This window comes from Bos javanicus, chromosome 5 (genome assembly GCF_032452875.1).
Source record: "Bos javanicus breed banteng chromosome 5, ARS-OSU_banteng_1.0, whole genome shotgun sequence".
NCBI classification, from domain to species: Eukaryota; Metazoa; Chordata; class Mammalia; order Artiodactyla; family Bovidae; genus Bos; species Bos javanicus.
This window is the reverse complement of record NC_083872.1, coordinates 112523482-112535518: the sequence shown is the minus strand read 5'-3', so window position 1 is coordinate 112535518 and position 12037 is coordinate 112523482. Positions and strand designations below refer to the sequence as shown.

General features: G+C 43.2%; 1 protein-coding gene across 1 annotated transcript in view; it reads left to right on the top strand.

The window, feature by feature from the left end:
• Positions 1 to 3133: 3133 nt before the first annotated feature.
• The window catches only part of SLC25A17 (solute carrier family 25 member 17), a 42896-nt gene continuing 33992 nt past the window's right edge, over positions 3134 to 12037 (top strand). Inside the window, exon 1 of the mRNA XM_061418625.1 lies at positions 3134 to 3347. Within this exon, the coding sequence (XP_061274609.1) occupies positions 3294 to 3347 (54 nt within the window). The 5' untranslated portion in view covers positions 3134 to 3293. The remainder of the gene's footprint in view (positions 3348 to 12037) is intronic.

Here is a 12037-nt window from a genome sequence, read left to right as displayed (position 1 = left end):
AGACGCTCTTGTCGCTCTGTCGCGTCTCTCTGCGACCCCATGGACTGCAGCACGCCAGGCTTCTCTGTCCATCGCCAACTCCCAGAGCCTACTCAAACTCCTGTCCATCGCGTCAGTGATGCCATCCAACCATCTCATCCTCATTCGTTCCCTTCTCCCGCGTTCAATCTTTCCCAGCATCAGGGTCTTTTCAAAGGAGTCAGCTCTTCGCATCAGGTGGCCTAAGTACTGGAGTTTCAGCTTCAACATGAGTCCTTCCAATGAATATTCAGGACTGATTTCCTTTAGGATTGACTGGCTGGGTCTCCTTGCAGTCCAAGGGACTCTCAAGAGTCTTCTTCAACACCACAGTTCAAAAGCACCAATTCTAAGGCACTCAGCTTTTTTTATAGTTCAACTCTCACATCCATACATGACTACTGGAAAAACCGTAGCTTTGACTACACAGACCTTTGTTGGTAAAGTAATGTCTCTGCTTTTTAATATGCTATCTAGGTTGGTCATCGCTTTTCTTCCAAGGAGCAAGCATCTTTTATTTTTTTATTTTTATTTTTTTTGCATCTTTTAATTTCATTGCTGCAGTCACCATCAGCACTGATTTTGGAGCCCAAACAATAAAATCTGTTTCCATTGTTTTTCCATCTACTTGGCATGAAGTGATGGGACCAGATGCCATAATCTTAGTTTTCTGAATGTTGAGCTTTAAGCCAACTTTTCATTTTCATCAAGAGGCTCTTTAGCTCTTCACTTTCTGCCATAAGGGTGGTGTCATCTGCATATCTGAAGTTATTGATATTTTTCCCGGCAATCTTTATTCTAGCTTGTGCTTCTTCCAGCCCAGCATTTTTCATGATGTACTACTCTGCATATAAGTTAAATAAGCAGGGTGACAATATACAGCCTGGACATACTCCTTTCCCAATTTGGAACCAGTCTGTTGTTCATGTCCAGTTCTAACTGTTGCTTCTTGGCCTGCATACAGATTTCTCAGGAGGCAGAAAAGGTGGTCTGGTATTTCCATCTCTTTAAGGATTTTCCACAGTTTGCTGTGATCCACATAGTCAAAGGCTTTGGCACAGTCAATAAAGCAGAAATAGATGTTTTTTGGAACTCTGTTGCTTTTTTGATGATCCAGCGGATGTTGGCAATTTGATCTCTGGTTCCTCTGCCTTTTCTAAATTCAGCTTGAACATCTGGAAGCTCATGGTTCATGTACTATAGAAGCCTGGCTTGGATAATTTTGAGCATTACTTTGCTACTGTATGAGATGAGTGCAATTGTGTGGTAGTTTGAACATTCTTTGGCATTGCCTTTCTTTGGGATTGGAATGAAAACTGACCTTTTCCAGTCCTGTGGGCACTGCTGAGTTTTCCAAATTGGCTGATACATTGAGTGTAGCACTTTCACAGCATCATCTTTTAGGATTTGAAATAGCTCAACTGGAATTCCATCACCTCCACTGGCTTTGTTCGTAGTGATTCCAGGATGTTTGGCTCTAGGTGAGTGATCACACCATCGTGGTTATCTGGGTCATGAAGATCTTTTTTGTACAGTTCTGTGTATTCTTGCCACCTCTTCTTAATATCTTCTGCTTCTGTTAGGTCCATACCATTTCTGTCCTTTATTGTGCCCATCTTTGCATGAAATGTTCCCTTGGTATCTCTAATATTCTTGTAGCGATGTCTAGTCTTTCCCATTTTATTGTTTTCCTCTATTTCTTTGCATTGATCACTGAGGAAGGCTTTCTTCTTTCTCCTTGCTATTCTTTGGAACTCTGCATTCAAATAGGAGTATCTTTGCTTTTCTTCTCTGCCTTTAGCTTCTCTTCTTTTCTTAGCTATTTGTAAGGCTTCGTGAGACAACCATTTTGCCTTTTTGCATTTCTTTTTCTTGGGGATGGTCTTGATCACTGCCTCCTGTACAGTGTTATGAACCTCCATCCATAGTTTTTCAGGCACTCTATCAGATCTAATCCCTTGAATCTATTTGTCACTTCCACTGTATAATTGTAAGGGATTTTATTTAGGTCATACCTGAATGGTCTAGTGGTTTTCTCTGCTTTCTTCAATTTCAGTCTGAATTTGGCAATAAGGAGTTAATGATCTGAGCCACAGTCAGCTCCTGGTCTTGTTTTTGCTGACTGCGTAGAGCTGCTCCATCTTTGGCTGCAAAGAATATAATCAATCTGATTTCCGTATTGACAATCTGGTGATGTCCATATGTAGAGTCTTCTCTTTTTTTGTTGGAAGAGGGTGTTTGCTATCACTTGTGCATTCTCTTGGCAAAACTGTTAGCCTTTGACCTGCTTCATTTTGTACTCCTAGGCCAAATTTGCCCGTTACTCCAAGTAGCTCTTGACTTCCTACTTTTGCATTCCAGTCAAGGACTATCAATCAGCAAGGGTATTATGAAAGTAAACTTGATGGTTCTGAAACTGGCAGAGACCCATGACGATGGTACCTAAGTGACTGAAGTTGAAGTCCTGAAACCTGGTGTCACAGTATGTTGTGGGTGAGGGGTAGAATGTGGTTTTTCTAATTTTGTGTAGTTTGTTTTCACTTAGCAATATGGAATTTTCTTCGGTATTTTTTTTTCTTCAGTATTTTCTAAAGTACGTTTAAATTTACATAAATTAACTTTTGTAATCCTAGCAGTATTAACACTGTCATTTCACAAAGGAGGAAACCAATAGGTTAAAATTTTTTTACGAGGTGCCAACTAGTTTGTTCCCACCTCCATCTGATCATTTTGATTTCCTGAAGCTCAAGTTCTCTTCCCACCAGGGTTTTTCAGAGGGGAGAACATTGCCCAATCAACATGTATGTCTTCTTGACGAAAATGTGACTAAAAATACTAGCTAGAGAAAATATGAGTAAAGTCTTAGAGAAACAGGAAGATGAGACCCCATCTTGCTTGTCTCCAGCTAGTCTTACGAAGAGATGTGGAGGAAAAAAAAGGTTTTCTTAAGTCCCCAGTGTTGGAGTAGGTGTAAAGCACCACCGGGCAGATCGCGACAACGCGAGGAAACAACAGTTGACCTCCTGGGTGCCGAGTTTCCGCGAGACCCAACGCTCCACGTGAACGCCGCAGCACCACTCTGCCCCGCCCCGCGCCAGCGCCGGGCCAGGAGACGCGGGCGCCCTGCGACCCGGAAATGGTTGTTCTGGAGGAGGCGGGCCTAAGGGGGTGGAGCTTGTGACTCTCCTGCCCGGTACTCTGGCGCAAGTTTCGCCAGTCGATTTGGCTTCAGCTTCTGCTGGGAAACTGCAGCCGGGTGTGCAGGAACCGCACTTATGTCTTCCGTGCTGTCCTACGAAAGCCTGGTCCACGCCGTGGCGGGAGCCGTGGTGAGGCGGGGTCTTCATGCCCGGGCCACTGCGGGGTGTGGGGCTTCTCTGAGGCCAGACCAGGCTTTGGCTGGGGGAAGGGGATGACAAGGCGATCGTGTCGTGACTGGGGCGTAGAGGAATGGGGCATAAGCTATATGTTGCTGGGAGAATTTGGTGTAAAGGCCGACACCCTCTCCTCTCCTGGCTACAGTATCTGGGGTGTGTGTGTGTGTGGCGGGGGCGGGGGGAAGTGTTTGTCCCACACACCCACAAGGAGGAAGATATTGTTGTTCTCTTTGCCATCTGAAATTTAAAGGGCAGTCGTCCTCCTGTCCCACCCCACTGGGCGCACAAACTTTGACTGGACCAGAGGAAAACCTAGGTGTGAAGCTGTGTTGCTTAATCACATTCTTAACCAAACAGTCTCTTTTCACACACTAAACTGCAGGTAAGAGGCAGAACCCAGGAGGGATACATACCTCTGGCCAATATTGTTGGCAGGAGAAGATACCATTTTTTTTTTTAAGTCAAGAGCAAAGTTGCTTTTACTGTAGGTGTGGTTTACTATGAGGAATGCTCTTGGTTCTTGAGCTTCTGGATGTCTCACTTCCATTTGACACCACTCTTTTGGTTCGGTACCTTCCTCTCTGGTTCTCATCCTGGTTCTCATTCTGGCTCTCTGCTTTCCTACATCCTTCTCTAGCTGTCAGTATGCACCTGATATCACTGGGACTTCAGAGGCATATAACTGGCTGAATCCTCTCCTCTTCAGTTCAGTTCAGTCGCTCAGTCGTGTCCGACCCTTTGCGACCCCATGAATCGCAGCACGCCAGGCCTCCCTGTCCATCACCAACTCCCAGAATTTACTCAAACTCACGTCCATCGAGTCGGTGATGCCATCCAGCCATCTCATCCTCTGTCGTCCCCTTCTCCTCCTGCCCTCAACCCCTCCCAGCATCAGGGTCCTTTCCAATGAGTCAACTCTTCCCATGAGGTGGCCAAAGTACTGGAGTTTCAGCTTTAGCATCCGTCCTTCCAATGAACACCCAGGACTGATCTCCTTTAGAATGGACTGGTTGGATCTCCTTGCAGTCCAAGGGACTCTCAAGCGTCTTCTCCAACACCACAGTTCAAAAGTATCGGAGCTCATGTTCTGTGCAGACTAATGGAGGCTGAGCCCCAACTCCATCTTTGTTAGATAAGTGGCCTAAAAACTTTACTTTCCTAATCTTTAAATGGAGGCATTGACACCTACCTCACAGAGTTGTTATGTGAATTAGATGACACAGTAGTTGATGGAAGTGCCTGATTTAGGAGTCCTAGTTCGCTCAGACCAGAAGAGCCTTTCAGCCAGGGTAAAGGCGCTGAAATGGAAGCTTGCTTGATATACCCTAGGATAGGCCTGGAGACCTTTGGAGTGGAGAAGCAAAGGGGGGCAAACAGGTTTCAGGAGACCAAACTGTGTGCGAATTTTAACCCTGAGTGTGAAAGGCAGCTGGCTAGCTGTTAGAGCAAGTTATTTTGAGCATGCAGCAACTTGCTTACATTTTAAACATGATCACCATGGCTGCTCTGTTGGCAGTAGACTGTAAGGGAACAAGGGTGAAGGCACGGAAACCATCAGCCCGCCAGGATGGTAGCAGTGGAGGTCGTGAGAAGAGCTCATTCACCTGGAGTGTATTTCTAAGATAGAGCTACCAGGGTTTTGATGGTAGATTGGATGTGGGATGTAATAGAATAAGAGCTGGTTGACTCCCAAGTGTTTTGGCCTTGAGCAACTGGAAGGATTATATTTCCATTTACTGAGATGGTGAAGACTATAAAGGAGCAGCTTCTGGGGGAAAGATGAGAATGGTTTTGGGTTTTATTTTTATTTATTTTTACTTCTTGGCCATGCCACTCAGCATGCAGGACCTTAGTTCCGGGGCTCGGGATTGAGCCTGTACACCCTGCATTGGAAACTCAAGTCTTAACCGCTGGACCACCAGGGAAATCCCTGGGTTTGGTTTTTGATAGTTAAGTTCGAAATGCCAAAGAGTAGTCATGAGACTAGATGAGCTCACCAAAGAAATGAGTTTTGTGAATGGAGGAGAAAAGTCTCAAAGGATTAGCCTGGAAGCAATGAGAGGACTAACAAAGGAGACTTGGAGAAGGCAATGGCACCCCACTCCAGTACTCTTGCCTGGAAAATCCTATGGATGGAGGAGCCTGGTAGGCTGCAGTCCATGGGGTCGCAAAGAGTCAGACACGACTTAGCGACTTCACTTTCACTTTTCACTTTCATGCATTGGAGAAAGAAATGGCAACCCACTTCAGTGTTCTATGCCTGGAGAATCCCAGGGGCGGTGGAGCCTGGTGGGCTGCCGTCTATGGGGTTGCACAGAGTCAGGCACGACTGAAGCGACTTAGCAGCAGCAGCAGCAAAGGAGACTAAGGAAAGGCTGCATTGGGTAGGAGGTGAACTATTAATAAGAGAATGTGGTGTTCTGAGAGTTGCACACAGGAGGGTATAGACCAACTGGGTCAGATGCTGCCTATGAGTCAAATAAGATGAGGACTGAGGATTGACCGTTGGATTTATCAATGTGTTTATCAACATGATAAATCCAGTGGTGAACTGAGAAGACTTGTTTTGGTGGATTTGTAGGGTGAATAGTGGCAGTGCATCAAAGAGAGAATGAGATTGGGAAGATGGGAAATGTTTCTTCTCCTTTCTTTTTCTTAATAAATAGCCATTCATTCAGCATCTTTATTGAGAGCTTTGTATGTGCCATGCACTGATTTAGGTGCTAGAAATAGAGTGGAGAACAAAAGTTTTTTTCTTTACAAAGTTTGCTTTCTAGTGGGGAAGTCAAGACAATAATTGACTAAGTCAAAAAACAGATTTTATGTAGTGTTAAGTTTTATGAGAGAAATAAAATAAGGGTTAACAAACTTTTTCTTTAAGGAGGCAGCTGGTAAATAATTTAGGCGTATGGTCTCTGGCAAAGCTACTCAACCCTGCCAAGATGGTTTGAAAGCAGTCATTGACAGTAATGGACGGAGCGGTGTTCTGATGAAGTCTTAGTTTACAAAGCCAGTCATTGCATAGACTTGACTCTTGCAGCTAGTCTTCTGAGTTCTGCTGTAGGCAGTAATTAGGGGTAGAGATGATATAGCTTATTTTAACCTGCAAAGGCATTTCTTTTTTTTTCTGTCTCGTTTCCTATTTTCCTCGTGTTAACAATTCTGCTTGAAATTAAGCACCTGAAATTTTCAATGGTTTTTCTTTCTCCCATAAGCTATGTTAGATTATCTACTAGATATACTTTTGTAAGAATAATTTCTTTTCCTCTTGCTTCCTGGAACCTGTTAGAATGAGAAATTGCATTGTGTTTTGTTGCTTTATTGAATATCAGGCTGAGAGTGGTTCTCTTAACTCTTTGCAAATTTTTGTTTTAAGGATAAACTTCACAACATGGACCTACTTTCTTCTAATTGCTACCAAAGGAAAACAGTTTCACCACAAAATGTCACTACATTTGATGAGAAAAATGGCATTACTTTTAATGTATAGTACTGTGGTTTGATTGACTCATGTTTAGTTAAATGCCTTGGCCATACAAAGTTTTGAGATGATCCAGGAGAGCATAGGGGTTAGGAGCACTTGAGTGCCTGAGTGCCTGACTTGAGCAAGGCAGCCTGTATCAGAAATGCTGGCAGTTTCCCTCACCAGCTTTTTGTCTTTGATATAAACTGGTGTAATTACTTGTTGCTTCTCCCCGAAAGATTGTTAGGTCATTGTTTAAGATGTTGATTTACAGCCTTTTTGAGTGGACATGTTTCATGTTTGCTTAGTCACTTTTTTCCAGGTTCTATGCTTTCTCACCTCAAGTGTGGTGTATGCGCATACACATAACACTGTGAAAGTTAAACAGATTAGTGATTTGGAGTGCTTTATGGTACATTTTGGTATAATTGCAGATAATCTCAAGTATTTGAGAACCAGAATTGTGCTGTTTCAGGAGAATGCTTTATGGCTAGTCGATGACTGTTGCCTGATACAATTAATGGCCTCATATGTAAATAATTCTCAAAATTTTGAGTATAACTGGATTTATAATTGTATATTTTTGGTTCTCATATTAGCTTCCGAAGGTAGACTTTATTTGAAGAAATGTACATTTGTAATTAAAAAGAGATTTTATTAGTCTAGAATTTGAAAAGTGAGATTGGTTGGAATTGTCTAGGGGGTTTAGATGCTGAAACAGACATTGGGATTGTAATGATGATAATTAATTGGTAGCTTTCAAGAGACTTCTTTTTCCCTATTGTTTATTTAAAATAAAAAAATTAATTGCATAATTTGTTTTAAAAGAATTACATTTCATTGAATAAATGCTGATGGTTAAAGAATTCAAGTCTTATAGAAATATGAAAGTTTTCCTTTGTTCTTGCCTTTTACCTTTTATTGTTCTGTGACTCAAAGCTCAGACAGAGCCATCCTTAGAACTGTGTAAGAAAGCTTATTCAGAGCACTTTTCACCAGTTGGTATCAAAAGAGAAAATTAAGCACAACTATCTGACTCCTGGGCTTGTGAGGTAGCACTAGTGGTAAAGAACCTGCCTGCCCATGCAGGAGGTGTAAGAGAAGCAGGTTCAATCCCTGGGTCGGGAAGATCTCCTGGAGGAGGGATGGCAACCCACTCCAGTATTATTGCCTGGAGAATCCAGTGGACAGAGGAGCCTGATGGGCTACAGTCCATACGGTTGCAAAGAGTCGGACATGACTGAAGCAACAGGCACATCTGACTCTTACATACTTAACATTAAGTGGACTTTTTACCTTGTAGGCTCACTACCTGCCTTTTAGAAATAGAAACCAAGCAGAACTTGTTGATTTTCTGTCCAAGGCCTCTGGATATGAAGGTCATGGGAAAGTCCCTGTCCTCGGGAAGCTCTTCTTAGGTGTGTAGTGGTGGTGTATAGTCAACGCTATGGTTTTTCCAGTGGTCACGTATGGATGTGAGAGTTGAACCTTAAAGAAGGCTGAGGGCCGAAGAATTGATGCTTTTGAACTGTGGTGCTGGAGAAGACTCTTGAGAGTCCCTTGGACTGCAAGGAGATCCAACCAGTCCATCCTAAAGGAAATCAGTCCTGAATATTCGTTGAAAGGACTGATACTGAAGCTGAAGTGCCAATACTTTGGCCAACTGATGCGAAGAAATGACTCATTAGAGACAACCCTGATGCTGGGAAAGATTGAAGGCAGGAGGAGAAGGGGGCGACAGAGGATGAGATGGCTGGATGGCATCACCGACTCTATGGACATGAGTTTGAGCAAGCTCTGTGAGTTGGTGATAGACAGGGAAACCTGGCGTGCTGCAGTTTGTGGGGTCGCAAAGAGTCAGACACAACTGAACGACTCAACTGAACTAAATTGTAGGTTTGGGGAAGGTTGTACAGTTCAGTCGCTCAAGGTATCTTATCTACCACCTCAAGGTATCTTATCTACCACCAAGATAAGACCTTGGTGGTACCTAGGAAGAGGTGGTGGGTTGCCCCTGTGAAGGTGATGGGAAGCCCCCAAGGCTGACGTATTACCAAGATTGTGCACAGTGGAAAGAGGTAAAAAAAATCAGCCCACCCACAGAAAAAGAGAATGTTGCTGTGTGGCCCAAAACATGAGATATCCACTATATCATGTTAAAAAGACTTCAGAAATCGTTGGCTTTTTAATAAAAAATATTCTTGTCATATGAGTATTCCATGCTGCTGCTGCTAAGTCACTTCAGTCGTGTCCGACTCTTGTGCAACCCCATAGACGGCAGCCCACCAGGCTCCCCCATCTCTGGGATTTTGCAGTCAAGAACACTGGAGTGGGTTGCCATTTCCTTCTCCAATGCGTGAAAGTGAAGTTGCTCAGTCGTGTCCGACTCTGTGCGACCCCATAGACGGCAGCCCACCAGGCTTCTCCGTCCATGGGATTTTCCAGGCAAGAGTACTGGAGTGGGTGAGTATTTCATAATTTATGAATATTTTGCATTGTTTCGGACTTTTCACTGTGGTAAATATTTAGTACAAATGTTAATGTGACCTCACGTCACCGCATTATGAAGGAACTATGGGATTATTTGGTTACGATTTGGAGTAAGACACGACTATCTGTGTCATCTTGGGTCGTTCATGTTTTCTTTTTGAACTTGAGTTTTCTGAGCTATAAAATGGAAACTTTGCTTACTGGGGCCTCCCGAGAAGTCAGTGTGGTAACACTTGTGGAGTACCTATCTCAATACCTGTGATAGTGTGGTAAACCCATACTCATTCGTTTCTTTATCAGATGTATTCTTGAAAATGCAGCATTTGGCCAATTTTAGAAATTCAGTGGAATTGAAATTTTCTCTCATCTTACGTGGTCAGCTCTGTCCATTCACTTGTGACAGATGACCTTGCCTTTTGCTGTAGATAAAATAGTGGCTACTTGGGATGAGCTTTCTAACGTTTCCATTTTTTCTAATTACAGAATCAGCTACAGTTGTCCTCAGTATTTCCTCCATTGTGCTAATCTCAGGAAAGACGGATGTGGCTGGATTCTGCTACCTTTGATCTTGATCCTCCCCTCTTACATTACCCACAGTTATCTTTTGGGACTTTGCTCCATTCATTTTTCCTTCTTTCCTGTAACTTTAACCTTTTCCCAGTGTTTTTCCCTTCAGCTCTGTCCTGTAATGTAACCACACTGATCTGGTTGAGAAACTGCCCTCTTAGGTGCTGCTCATTCTCCTTCCTTTGATGCTAAGTTTATTTAATGACTAGTCTGTACTCATTGCCTTCCCTCCTCATCCTATTCTGATCACTGGACCTGCTGTCCCACAGACCAACACTGACTTCCAAATGGCTTAGTCTCTTGACTGTTTTTCATTTTTATTTAACTCAGCTTTGTAGTATTTCACACTATTGACCCTCCTACCTTCTTAAAGCTCCTTCTGAAAGAGCCGTATTTTTTTAATGAATTTACTGAATAACAATTGCTCTTTTGGAAGGAATGTAAGTCAGATCAGATCAGTCACTCAGTCGTGTCCGACTCTTTGCGACCCCGTGAATCGCAGCACGCCAGGCCTCCCTGTCCATCACCAACTCCTGGAGTTCACTCAGACTCACATCCATCGAGTCAGCGATGCCATCCAGCCATCTCATCCTCTGTCATCCCCTTCTCCTCCTGCCCCCAATCCCTCCCAGCATCAGAGTCTTTTCCAATGAGTCAACTCTTCCCATGAAGTGGCCAAAGTACTGGAGTTTCAGCTTTAGCATCATTCCTTCCAAAGAAATCCCATTGCTAATTTTAGGGCCCTGATTAATATTGAGCCCTACTGCTAAAAAATGCTATAAAAAGTACATACAGAGAGCAGCATTTCTTGAGTGCCACCTGTGTGCCTAGTATGATATTGGGTCTTTCCATAAGTTAATTCTTACCTCTTACAGCAGCCCCCACAGTTTTTATTGGTCCCCAGATTACAAATGAGGAAATCGAGGCATGGAGATTTGAAGTAATTTATGTGTGTACTCTAGCTGGCACTTGAACCTCAGTTTATTTTGTTCCAAAGCCCATGCTCCTTCTGACACTCAGGTATGTTTAAGCCTTCTGTTTACCTTGTATATTTGTGTTATCAGTGTGAGGGTTAGCTTGATTGTGGTGAAGAACATTTTTTAATATGAAAGCCACAAGTGGCTTTCATCTTTGGAATTTCCTTAGCTCGAGATCTACCACTGACAGTGTATTTTAGTTGTTTTTCTTTTTAAAATAATCCTTCTGTCCAGTAATGCCGTGTACTGTATTAGAAGATGCTGTACACTGGTTTCAGGGGTGCTCCTCTGACTCAACCACTATTTCTGGAGTCCTGGAAATTTGCTTTGGAACTAGCATTGCATTGAGGGGGTCGGGGGATTGTTTTTCATCCTTCAGGAGAGAATTAGCATTTTGGAAATGGTTGAATTTGGTTGGTCGGCCAACCCAAACATCATTGTTTGTGCTGAAAGGGCACGATACTCTGCTTCTGTGTTTATATGTGCCCCTGTCTTGGTATTTCCAGAAGATTGTACATGCTTAGGAAGCCAAGCCTTGACCAGGCTCACCCCACTGTTTCCTTCTGACTTTGTGGTGTTAAGTACCTCACTTCAACTCCATGTGTGTTTGTGTCATTCAAATTAAAAGGTAGACTGGATATTTATTGACCTTTTACAGGAGAGACATAGCCCAGAAAATGAATAAACTATCTGTTTTGGACATATAACCTGAAACGTAGATATTGAAACATTATTAAGGAATCCAGGTGCTGACGATGGGATCGTTCACAATAGAGAGAACCAGAAAAGCCCAAGAACTTAGGCAAAAAGTGATCTGTATGACTCTGCTTGCCATTTTTATCTCTGGCTGTGATTTGTCTCCTATCTGCAGTATGGTGTTGCCAACTGCCTAAAGGTTTTGTTTTCTGTTTAGTCATTAATTAATTAGTTAAAAGTTCCTGTCCATAGTCTTAATAAGGAAGATAAACTCATTAACAACTAGATACCATACAGTGCTGCAGCTGCTGCTGCCGCTGCCAAGTCGCTTCAGTCGTGTCCGCCTCTGTGCGACTCCATAGACGGCAGCCCACCAGGCTCCCCCGTCAGTGACTGGGATATATAATAAGTCCCCTTCATATGAATCTTCAACTTGAGAGCTTTCAGAG